At 48.7% G+C, this 12,139-nt stretch overlaps 1 protein-coding gene across 1 annotated transcript in view; it reads right to left on the bottom strand.

Annotated features, from left to right (window-relative positions):
* rai1 (retinoic acid induced 1) overlaps positions 1-11,882 on the bottom strand; it is a 17,926-nt gene extending 6,044 nt beyond the window's left edge. Inside the window, exons 1-3 of the mRNA XM_010785380.1 lie at positions 11,808-11,882; positions 1,311-7,922; positions 1,007-1,100 (exon numbers count right to left, since the gene is read on the bottom strand). Of these exons, the coding sequence (XP_010783682.1) occupies positions 1,007-1,100; positions 1,311-7,844 (6,628 nt within the window). The 5' untranslated portion in view covers positions 7,845-7,922; positions 11,808-11,882. The remainder of the gene's footprint in view (positions 1-1,006; positions 1,101-1,310; positions 7,923-11,807) is intronic.
* Positions 11,883-12,139: the final 257 nt, after the last annotated feature.

The following is a 12,139-nucleotide window of genomic DNA, read 5'->3' as shown; positions in this document are numbered from 1 at the left end:
GTGTGTGTGTGTGTGTGTAAGTTTAAAATGAAAAATGCTCACAAAAGAGGTAGATAGGGGGAGAAAGAGCGGGAGAGAAAGCAAGAGCGAGAGAGCAACAGAAGAAAGAGAGGCTGAGAGGGTGAGTAGCGATACAGGGAGGCAGGCAGTCAGATATGGCTGGTGCCGCTCTGCACCCTGTGCAGGCTCGGCAGACGTGGCAGGCCTTCTAATCCTCACACTGTACTTCCTTGGCATGAGGTAATGTAAGGGGAAGCCATACAACACATGTGCTGACACACAGACACTAACTTATATTAACAACAATGATCACACACACACACACACACACACACACACACACACACACACACACACACACACACACACAAGAATTGAAGGGAACGTTGCACAAGTTAAGTGTTTGAGCCAGCGTTCATGCAGGAAGGCACACACGTCGATGCATGCTAACACACACACACACACACACACACACACACACACACACACACACACACACACACACACACACACACACACACACACACACATACATTCCCCAGACAGCAGAATGGATGGATGGAGCCACAGGGGTTGTGGTCAATAATGCACGCATACACACCCTCCTCCCTCTATCTCATCCCCCTCTCCCTCTTGCACACTCCAGGGTCCCACTTTCCTCTCATCATCCCCTTTATTCAAGGCTCCCTGCTTCTGTTCCCTGCCCACTTTCCTCTTTCTCCCCTAGCACTCTGAGATATCTTTTCTCGCACTCAATAATGTTACTTCTTGATGATTTCTCCTTCTCTCATTCCACCCACATCCATTTTCCCTCTCCTTGATTTCTTCCCTCTCCTTTCCTTTTTTCCCCCTACCTTCCTTATTTGTTCCCCTACCCATTTCCCTCTAAACTCATGCTCAATTTCACATTCCCAATATCGCTCCTCATTTCCCCTCCGTTTTTCTGACCTCCCTCCACACTTCCATCCCTTGTTGCTTACTTCATTCTGTCGCTGTGGTCTCTTACCTATCTCTTTGGCGCAGACATAGTGGTATTTATGAGAGCATCCTCTCCAACAGCAGCTGAGGGACGCCCCCACAATCTGGCACTTGAAGCAGCTCTGAAGTTAGTCAGACAGACGGACATATGGACCAAGACCAATATAGTAACATTCAAAATGACCAATAGAGGGACATAGAGAGGAAAAAAAGAGAAAAAAAGTCAAAAGTTAACTTCAATTTCTCAAAGAACCTGCAACATATGTATTTTTTGTTCCGTTAGCATGCACACATTTTTAGAATTGACTTCATGTTTATAATTGCTATCGTACCGCTTGGGCTGAGTTGCTGGCAGCCTCCCTCAATCCGTAGAGCCTCCCAGCTACCATTACTACCCCCTTGGTCCAGATGGTGCAGTTTTCATGGGCCCAGTGCTCTTTACTCTCTGCTTCTACTTGTAGCCGTTGAAACACACTGCCCCCCCTCTCTTGGTCACTCGAGGCCCCTGAGCTGACAGCCTGAAGCTGCTGCATCCTCCTGAACCTCTCTCGGAGCGTTAATCTTCGTGGACCAGCCTCCTGACCCGTTCTCTCGGCTCTTTCTGCCCGCCGATAGCGCCAATGATGGTGCCTGCTACTACTGCCCTCTTGAGCTGACGCCTCTGTACCGCCCTCCTTTTCTGTGCTGCCCTCGCCCTCATTCTTTAAGGAGTTGCTCGATTCGTCACCGCTGCTACTGTTTTTGTCGTCGGTTTTCTGTGACTCTTCCCTGAGGGACTCTGTGTGCTCCATGGTCAAAATCTTCCGTGGTACGCAATCCTCTGTGTAGTAGGGGCCGCACAAATCACCTAAGTCTCTGTAATTTGCTGGCTTTCCACAGAGGCAACATGTAAGACACTTGTCAATTAGATTTATTTTTACCAAGGGTCCCTGTAGCATGGCGGCAGTGTTTGGCACACCTTTTGCAACTGTGAAAGGATTTCTCATTCTGAGAATACCTTTTTTTCTACGTCTCTGAAAGATTACTGCATCTTCAGGCTTGTTGACTATGGCACACCAAGAAGAGAAGTCTCTGGAGTTGTTAATCCTTACATAAGGACAGAAAGACAAATTGGGATTTTGATGGACTGGTTTGCGCCTGATTCTTTTCATAGTAACAATCTCAGTTTGTTTTTCTGTTACTGTTACCACAGGACCCATGATACATGGCTCAGATTTTTCATCTATTTCTGTTTCTCTTCTTTCCATTTCTTCTTTTTCTCTCTCCTCTTTTTGGATACTTTCACACCCTGCAGCCCTTACTACTGCCTCAATAACCTCCATGGCGTCTTTCATCCCAGGTTTTGGCCCAGGCTTTTTGTGGACTTTCATTGGCTTGCCTGGAATCTGCTCTAATGAGGATTTTCCTCGTTTTCTCTTACTTGGATTTGTGGATGGCTTTCTGCCTCTCCTAGGTTTCTTAATGAGTTCTGTGCTTGTAACCTGGGGGGCTTCTGTAATCTCATCTGTGCTGATTGGCAGAGGTCTTGTGGGCTCTGTGGGGGTTACCTTCTCTTCTTCCTTCTCATGTTGTTGTTCTGCTGTTTCAATATTTGTCTCCTCAACTGTCTCTGTTTCTTCCAGAGAAGCTTGGCCTTTTCTCTTCTTTCTCCTCTGCTTTAGATGCATCTCATGGTTGTTTTTAATGGCCCTCTGCTTGGCCAGCCTTGGTGTTGTAACTATTAGGCTCCCTGCTTCCAAGGCTACTACTGTGGCATCTGTGCTCTCCACCATTGCCCATCGCTTCCTTTTAGTTCTCGAGGACTTGGAAGCAGAAGATACACTTTCTAAGGCCTGTAGTGCCGAATCTCCTAGAGCCCTGACTTCTTCTTGGGGGTCTATTGAGCTCCAAACCTTGTCAGCTCCAGCATCCTGCTGTGTCTTTGTTTCAGAGTTTTGTTGTCTTGTCTCTGCCTTATTTAATAGCTCTTCTGTCACCCGTTGTCTCACTTCATCTGGTGTTACTGCCTCTTGAATAACCTCACGCTTTTCTTCTTCTTGTGTAATCTCCTTTTTTCTATCCACTCCTTCAGGTTGTTTCACTCCCTCTTGTCTAGACTCTATACTTTTGACTTCTCCCTCTATCATTTCAGTGCTATTTATGAGCATAGTTGCCTCACCTTCCTTTAAGACATGTTGAGACAAAGCCTTAGCTGTCACATCATCAGTTAGATTAGGGTCTATCTGAGGAATTGGGAGGTGTTTCTTCGAACTAGGAGATGTTATTTTCTGCACCATGGCCTCGTACTTCTGTCCTCTGCCTTTGCGTGGTGGGAGAACTTTCGTTCTAGTTGGGCCTTGAGGAGGCACCACAGGCACATCACTAGCGATATCAGTTTCACTGATGTTTGGAGGAGTGTCTTTGGGTGGTGGAGCGACTGAAGATGTTTTCTTGGGTGGCCCTCGCTTTCTTCTGGTACCTCTGACACCTTTCTCTTTAGGTGTGGAGACAACCTGTTCCAGCAGAGGGGGTTGGGGTGGTATGGTTTTTGGTTTGGGCTTCGGACCTCTCTTTTTCTTTCCTGGTGTGGTAGAAACTTCTGGGCTTGTTTTCCGTTTCAATGGAAGTGATGTCTTTTCTTCAGATGGTTCAGTTGGGACTGGTTGGGCAAGTGGTGTGGGTGGGTCTGCTGGAACATCTCTGTTTTTGACTGCATTAGGAATAGGAGTTGGAGGTTGTTCCAAAATATCAGACTCCTCTACTTTTGGTGAATCATCACTGGGTTTAATTTCTGTCAATGCCTGGGGCAGAATATCTTCCGCTTTGATTTTTTCTTTTGACAGTTTTTCTTGCGAGGGCTTTCTGGATCTCAATATCATGTTCTTACCCTCCTTTTCTGGTGCCTTAACCTCCGGGTTTGGTTTATCTTCGTCCTGGTTTACTGCTTTTACATCCTGATTTACTTGCGAAATTGTAACTTTTGGGCCCTTCCTGTTCCTGCTAGGCAAGTCTGGCAAAGGTGGAATAATTTCTTCTTGTTGTACGATCTTTGCTTTCGAAACTGAGCCTTTGGGGCGACCAACTGAGGGCTTGATGGGTGAGGTGTCATCAGGGGGCAAAACATCTGCAGACTTTGGTCCAGGCTTAGGTCCTGGTTTTGGAGCTGCTTTTTGACTGGGTTTTGGTGCAGGTTTTGGCGCAGGTTTTGAACCTGGTTTAGGTCCTGGTTTTCTTTTCACAGGAGTCTCAATTTTCTGTGGCAGCTCAGGTTCATTTTGCACAGGTTTTGGTCCTGGTTTAGGTCCAGGTTTTGGCCCGGGCTTTGGTCCAGGCTTTAGACCAGGTTTAAGCCCTGGTTTTGGACTTGGTTTTGGCCCAGGTTTGAGTCCCGGCTTTGGTCCTGGTTTTGGGCCTGGTTTTCTCTTTACATGAGGCTCAACCTTGGGTGGCACCTCTGGTGCATTGAATGAGCGAGTACACATTCTTGAACGAAAACCATCAGAAAGCATTTTGGGAGTTTGGCTCACAATAGATTCTTGATGAGTTATGTCAATTTGATCTGAAAACAGCTCTAATTTGCTTAGAGGCACGCAGAGCTTCTGTGTATGTGAAGAGACTCCTTTCTCTTCCTTTTCCCCCTCCCTTTCCAAGCCTAGCTGTCGCCTGTTTCCCACACCTGAATGCATGATTCTTCTCCTGCCCCTGGCATGCTTACGTCCAAATGCCCTCGGCTGAGCAGACGGGGCCACAGGTTCTGGCTTGGCCAAAGGGGTCACAGCACTGGCGCAGCTGATGCCCGGCTCCATGTCCTCATCACCTTTTTTGGGGGAGGGTGGAGTGTCAGCCCAGGAGGGGGCTGAGGGAAGTATTGACTTTCCTGGCAGCTGAGGAGAATCTGGCTCCAATACTTTAGTGTCAATGTGATCAATATGATCTCTGGTCTGAGCTGAAGGTGTTGTCTTGTCATTGAGAGCCGAAAAAACTGGCATAGCAGACTGAGGCTGGGGAGCAGTGTCCCCAATGGCTGACTCTCTCGCAGAAGCATCTGCTGTTGCTGCTGCTGCATTTGGATGGGCAGGCGCCCCTGAAGGCTCGTTGTCAGTCTGGAGCTCAGTACTCTCACTCTCTGTCCTGCTGCAGAAATCTCCAGGAGGCTTTTCTTGCTCATCTCTGTTATTCATGTCTTCCTCAGTGGATGACACTTCCTCCCCCTCTCCCAGTTCCTCCTTTGCCTCTACAGACAGAGGAGGGGAAAGAGAAGGTTGTTGTTTCTGTATTTCTTCTTCTTGCTCTTCATTGGCCTCCTCCTGTCCACCCCCCTCCTCCTCCATCTCTTCCTCATCCTCATCATCTCTCCTTTCTCTTTTGTCTGAGTTGCTCTCATCCAAGGCTTCAACTTGGGGGCTGGGAGAGGGGTTTTCTGAGCTGTCCTCCTTCTCTGTGGAATATTGATCCTGTTCAAGGTCACCCCTAGAAATGAAAGGCAACGTTTTCACTGAGCTCTCAGAAGCAGTTGGTGACTCAGACTTGAATGCCTCAGATTTCATCTCATGGCCAAAGTGTTCCTTGTGGCTGGTGTCAGAGAGAGCTGCTGGGGATTGTTCAACTGAGTCTCTTGTATCAGGGTCATATTTGCTCTGAGCCTCTTGGTACACAGTCTCCTTATAGCAATATTTTGTCTCTGTCTCTTCTTCGTTTACTTTGCTGTAGAGAGCTGGGCATTTTTCTTCATCTGACCATTTCTCCAGATGCTCTGTTGATTTAGTTGTGTCTGAATCTCTTTCATGGTCAGGAGTGTTTTGTGTGGACACCTCCTCTTTCTCTGACGTTTTCTCTGTCCAGGCTGATTCTTCAAAGTTCTCTTTGACAGGCTCGTTGATATGCTGTATATCTGAAGGGGAGTCCCTTTCTTGTTTCATAGGACTAGGGATTGTAAAGCTTGTCGGCGACCTCTCATCACCAATGCTCTTCACTGGAGTACTCATGCCATCTCCTCCCTGCGATGACTGACATCTATTAGGATCAGGGGTAAGGTTGTGCAGACCTGAGTCCCCAGACCTGGTGGACATATCATCTGGAGATGTCATCGAGCAGGAAGAGGCTGTGTCCAGGCTGAGTTGTGTGTTATTGGGGGCCTGTGCTGGACTTCTGCCCTGGCCACAGTAGTAGTATCCCCTCTCCAGCTGTTCATCACTACTGCTGGAGTATCCTCCCTCCTGGAGCTCCATGGGCATTGGCTGGTGCTGTGGTGTAGAATAAGGGTCCTGCATGGCGCCTCCGCCAATACTACCACCACCCGCATCTGGATAAGCAGGACTTTTGTACTCCTCACCCTTTTTGGTGGATGCTCCAGTTCCAGCACTGCTGTTGCTTCCTCCACTGCTGCGCTTACCGCTTTTCTTGTTGGCCACCATAGCCTCTGAAAGCAGCAGCTGCTGGACATTATTAGAGATGTTCTCTACCTGAGAGGTGAGGGCATTCAGACTCCACAAGCTGGGGTTTGACAACAGCTTCTCTGAGAAGCGTTCTTTCATGGTGGGGACCTGTGGCGTTGTAGTGTAGCTGTGGGGGGCTGCATGGGGCACATTGGGTGAGGGGTGTGAGCGTGGGGGCATCAACATGGTGTTGGTATTGGTTTGCTCCTGTATACCAGCTGAAGAGGATGAAGCGGATGAAGCTGCCCCGGGGGTCATGGGAGGTTGGCCATACTGGAACGACTCTGGATTGATCATTAGTGGTGAAGGGGTGGAGCTGTACGAGGGGGAGCGTCCTACAGACCGTGCAGGGGAGTGGCTTGAGGAGGGGCTGCAGGTCTGATAATACTGTTCTGGTGATCTGACAGACAGCTCAGAGAGACAGTAGTTCTGTTGTGGTTGGCTGTAGTGTTGGTATTTAGGGTGGGGCTCCTGGGGGTTAGGCATGGCCTGTAAAGGGGGCTGCTGCTCATAACCTCTGGAGGGAGTCTGCTGGTAGCCGTAACTGTTCTGGGTCGACCGGTAAGCCCCTGGCTTCAGATTGCTGTGGCTGCTCATTTGTCTGCCATACTGGGAGTTGGGGGGTATGTTGTAACCTTTATAACACTGGGGCATAGGGCTGCACTTTTCCATGTATGGCGAAGGAGAGGGTGAGTGCTGTGGGTAATGAAGGTGACTCTGGGGGTACATGAGAGGGGAGGGGGAAGGGTTAGTGGGGTGGGGCTGATGGTGGGGGCTAGTATAGGCAGGGGTGGAGGGCTGGTGGCACTGGGTCTGCGAGTGGCCCAGCATGTTCTGGTCCATATACTGAGAAGACACAGGTGCGGGAGTCCCACCAGCCTCCATACGCCCCACCATCTCCGGGTCATATTGTGCTAACTGGGCTGAGTCCTCCCATTTCTGCTGGAGGTGACCCTCGCTCATATACTGGGCTGAGTAACTCCCCGGGCCCATGTGGTTACTATAGCCCCCGGGACCCTGCAGGTGTTGTCCGGGGTTTGGTGGGGGCACTTTGCTTCCTCTGTAGGATTTCTTTGCCTGCGAGGATGCTGGGATCCCATTTCCACTCCCATTCCCTCCAACATTGCCAGGGTAACCAGGGTATGCTTGCTGGCTGTAACAGTCCTTGGGTACTCCTGCTGTTCCCGGTCCCCCAGCTGGAGGCATGGTGGTGGGGTTCGCCAGTGGATGAGCCTCATAGCCTGACCTGGTGTGCCCTGGGCCTGGGTGTGGACCGGGGCCTGGGTGTGGACCGGGGCCTGGGTGTGGACCGGGGCCTGGGTGCGGGTGCTGAGGGTGGGGATGATGTGGGTGTTGCCGGTAGGTCTCCAGACGGGATAATTCATGAGGCTCCTGCTGGTAGCAGGGTTGGTTGCTGTGGTAACCACCGCTGCGCTCACGGAAGGACTGCATAACTCTCTCCGTCTGTAGCCAGAGCTGGGAGGAGGAGGTGAGGTGAGACAGGAAAGGGGGGAAGGGGGGTTAGGGGTTCTGAAGGCAAGGAGAGAGGGGGCGAAAGAAAAGAGAGAAAAATACAAGGGTTAGCGCCGATGAGGTTCAGCCATTCTGCATTTCTCTTTTCATATAAAACATCTCTTTCTATTTTGACATCCACCAGGAGTTTAAGCAAGCATAAACAAGAACACACACATCCTGTCTAGATACAGTATCATTTAGATTTTTTCACTCACAAATACAAATCTATATTGACTTTATTTTATATAATTTGATTTCATAACAATAACGACAACAATATAATACTTTTTTCTTCAGCTTGAAAGAAACTTTGAATGTGTTTGTATATGTCTCCGTGTAAGCCTCTCGAGATGGAGGTGGCAGACAGGTGCATGTCTTGGGAAGGAAGGAGTAAGATGGGTGCAGGATTGTAGGCAAAATCCTTATTGGTTCATAGCACATTCTCAACTGAACTCACTTACAGAGCCTCTGTGGCTATTTAGCTTTCCAGCTGACTTTGTATAATGCATTATTCGTTGTTATTGTTTTGGATCAAACATGATCCCCAGACTTAGCCCCTTTTTTATAACTACTCCAAGATATTAAAATGTATTACTTAAAAAAATAATGTAAAGCGATTTGATCTGATTTATCTTTGATGCAGTGTTTCATAAGAGGTTCAACTGAGACTTGTTTTTCTTCTCCTCTCTCCTCCCTGTCTTCCCCTGCACAGATGCAAACTCCAATTTCCTCCAAGGGGAAGTGGGAAGTCTTACAGTGTGTATTTGCGCGCATGCTTTCAGTACACCAGCAGGGGGTTCATATGGTGTGTTTTTGGGCTTGGTGTGTTTGTTCCAGTGTGTGAGTGCATGTGGCTGTGTCTATCTGTTATCTCTTTCCGGTGTATGCATGTGTGTGTGGGTGTTTTTGAGAGCGTGTTTATGCATTCATACAAAAAAGAAAGAAAGAAAGGAGGGGTGGAGAGTGTTCTGTTCTATAAAAGGAACTGAGTCACCTGGAGACGGAGCACTGAGTGTGTGTGTGTGTGTGTGTGTGTGTGTTTGTGTGTGTGTGTTTTGTGTGTGTGTGTTTTGTGTGTGTGTCAGCCGGTTCCAGCACAATATTCCGGCATTCAGCCCGCCCCAGGGACAGTGGTGCATCCCACCAGAGGCACAGTAGCATTATTCATCTGTGTGTGTGTGTGTGTGTGTGTGTGTGTGTGTGTGTGTGTGTGTGTGTGTGTGTGTGTGTGTGTGTGTGTGTGTGTGTGTGTGTGTTTATTTATATCTGTGCGTGAGGAAACAAAGCAGTGTGTGAATATACCGTGCATGTGCCTGAATGTGAGTTTGTCAGCTTTTGCAGTTCTGTTGGTGTTTATGTATGCAGGTCCACAGTTTTGGCAGTCCCCTAGATATACACACAACAAACACACACATTCATATGCAAACACAAGCTCACACACCTATAGATTCCCCCGGAGATTCTCTGTCCTCCCTCCTACCTTCCCATCTCCCATGCCTGCATCCTACTGGTGCAGCACCTGCTGTGTCTATGTGTATGTGAAACTGTGTGTGAGGTTACTTGTTTACACAATGACCTAAATAAGATGCTTATAGGGGACAAAAGATGGTATTCAGCCAGACCAAGCATGCCCAGCAGAGCAGAGAGGATGGACACATGGCTTTCAGGGATCCAGTGTTGAGTGCTACATGTCTATCTTTGCATTGTGTGTGTTTCTGTCACAATCGCTTTTCTCCACAATAGCACATAACAAAGAATAAGTAATTACATTTTTGCTAAAAACAAAGCAAACAAGCCAAATGAACCCCTTGCGCCGATCAATTAACTTCACCCCTCCTTCTGTCCTTTCCTTCAACAACACGTATATGAGTGCCGTCTACATTCAAATCACGTCTCCTCTCCACCTCCACACTGCCCCCCCTCCTTCCCCTCCTGTCTTCCACAGAGAGCCCTGGCATTGTGAGCGGTATTTGTGGATGCACCACGTCATGTCCGTGCCTCAGTAGGGGTCAGAGCGGAGAGAGGACGATGGGATGGATACATGCTGAGATCGCCCAATCCTCTCTGTTGATCTGTCTATGTGTTCAGGTAGCATTGAGCACAGAGAAGAAGCGATGTAGTAGAAGCAAACACACGTACCGCGCTCACCGTCAGTGCTTTGCGTGCACACAAATGCAAACAGAAAGACTCCCACATTGTTTTCTTGCGTGTGTTTATGTTTTCTTTCCCCTATTTTTCCCTTTCTATGTTTTCAGGTATCTTTCTTTCTTTCTGGTATCTGTAACTAGAATCTAGCTTCTCTCATCTCTACCTTCAGTTTTTACATTTTCTTTTCCACTTTGATTTCTCTCCTATTGGCCCCTTGCCATGACTGAATATTAGAATGGCACCGGAAGGAAAAGACAACAAAGTGTCAGGGTCTTATTGGAGGAGAGGGAGATATTGAGTGTTGGGGGGTGCAAGATAGAAGTGATAGAAGGATAAGTTTGAAGAGGAGGATGAGTAAAAGGGGGTGCAGAGGACAGAGGAGGACGGATGATTTACTGAGTGGGCTTTACAACCTGGGCTCCTGGGAAATGTGAGCCGCAGCCATCACCACACACACGCACACGCACACACACATACACATTTCACTTGCTCATAGCTGCATGCAAAATGGTAGATTGTGCACAAGCGTACTATGCGGTTGGGTCCGTGATTAGCCAAATGCTTCACCCCTGCAGACAAACATGAGCTGCTCGAAGTGTGATTGATTACGTTGGGCTCTGCCCACTTCAAATCTCATCAAGGCAGCTGCCTTCATAACCAGCTTCATTGTTATTTTAGATTTGTAAACCTTAAAGTCACATCAGTGTTTGATTGTGTGTGTGTGTGTGTGCGCGTGCGTGGGTGCGTGCGCGTGCTTTTCCATGTGTGTCTCCTTTAAAACGTGTCCAGGAGGACCTTTTCAGATCTCTGTCTGTAAATAAAATATTGCCAGGAAGGAAGGACAGGGGGAAAGGAGTGTAAAGGAGGGAGGGGAGGGTGATGGAGGAGGGGAGGGTGAATCTGATTGTTCCGCTGGATGGTTCATAATGCGCAGAGCTGCGACTGGTTACAGTCCCCCCTTTTTTATCCTCTCTCCCTCTCTTTCATCGCATCATCTTCAGAGGCAGCTTGAGATGGGATTTATCTTCTTTCTCTACACACACACACACACACACACACACACGCACACGCACACGCACGCACTCGCACTCGCACTCACACTCGAGTACACACACACAAAAACACATGCGTGCACACACAAACAGACAGTTCTTGTTCCATCAACTCTGAAGCACTTTTCGTTCCAATCTTTTTCCTGCTCTCTGTCTATCTGACACTAACAAACACACACATGCAAATCCAGATACACACAGACACACACAGACCCAAACACATATAAATGGATGCATACAGAGTAGAAGGGTGGAACGCCGTCCTGTGTGTTTACTTCCCCAGTCATCCTGGTTAATTATGCATGCAGAGGCAGTTTGCTGTGGAGCTGGAGCAGCCTGGGAGGAAACACACACACCCACCCTCACCCCGTCACACATTTTCACAAACAGCCCTACTCCACCACCACCTCCGAAATCATCACAACACCACGCACACCAAAGCTCAGCTCACATGGTCCTTGACAAACCCGACAACGCACTCGAAAATAACCCAAACACACCTGTCTCCCAGCCCCTGCCCCCCACCTCAACACACACACTCATGTCTAACACATCTGACTTTAACACCCTGTTTAACACAGCACGCTCCGAAATAACACAGCAGCCCTCCCTGTCGCTGCTCCCAATCAGCACGCTGCCATCCCCTTTCCTAATTACAGACACTTCAACGGTGCACAAAGAGCATTCAGATGCCTCCAACCATCATTCTGTCTTCTCAAATCTGCCAGCATCCTCCCCTCTCGGCGGACACTTTGCCCTTTTCCTTGATAACTGCAGGTTCCCCACACTGGGAGAGCAGACAGACAGATGGACGGGCAGACAGACAGCTCCTCTCTGTCTCTCTCCTCCTCCTCCTCTGCAGTGTCTGGCCAGGCTGTGTGGGTGGGTTCCTCAGGGAGAGGCTTAGGAGATGGAGGAAGCCAATATCTTTCCTGACATTTGTCACCTTCCTGTTGTCATGACACACAGCTGGAGGTCACGGGGGGTCACAGGCATCCAGTCACATAGATTATAGGAAGAGACATAGAGAGG

The sequence above is a fragment of the Notothenia coriiceps genome, unplaced genomic scaffold, assembly GCF_000735185.1.
Source record: "Notothenia coriiceps isolate Sejong01 unplaced genomic scaffold, NC01 NC01_scaffold00000886, whole genome shotgun sequence".
Taxonomy (NCBI): Eukaryota; Metazoa; Chordata; class Actinopteri; order Perciformes; family Nototheniidae; genus Notothenia; species Notothenia coriiceps.
The sequence above is the reverse complement of the archived record's forward strand: the minus strand, read 5'-3'. Positions and strand labels throughout refer to the sequence as shown.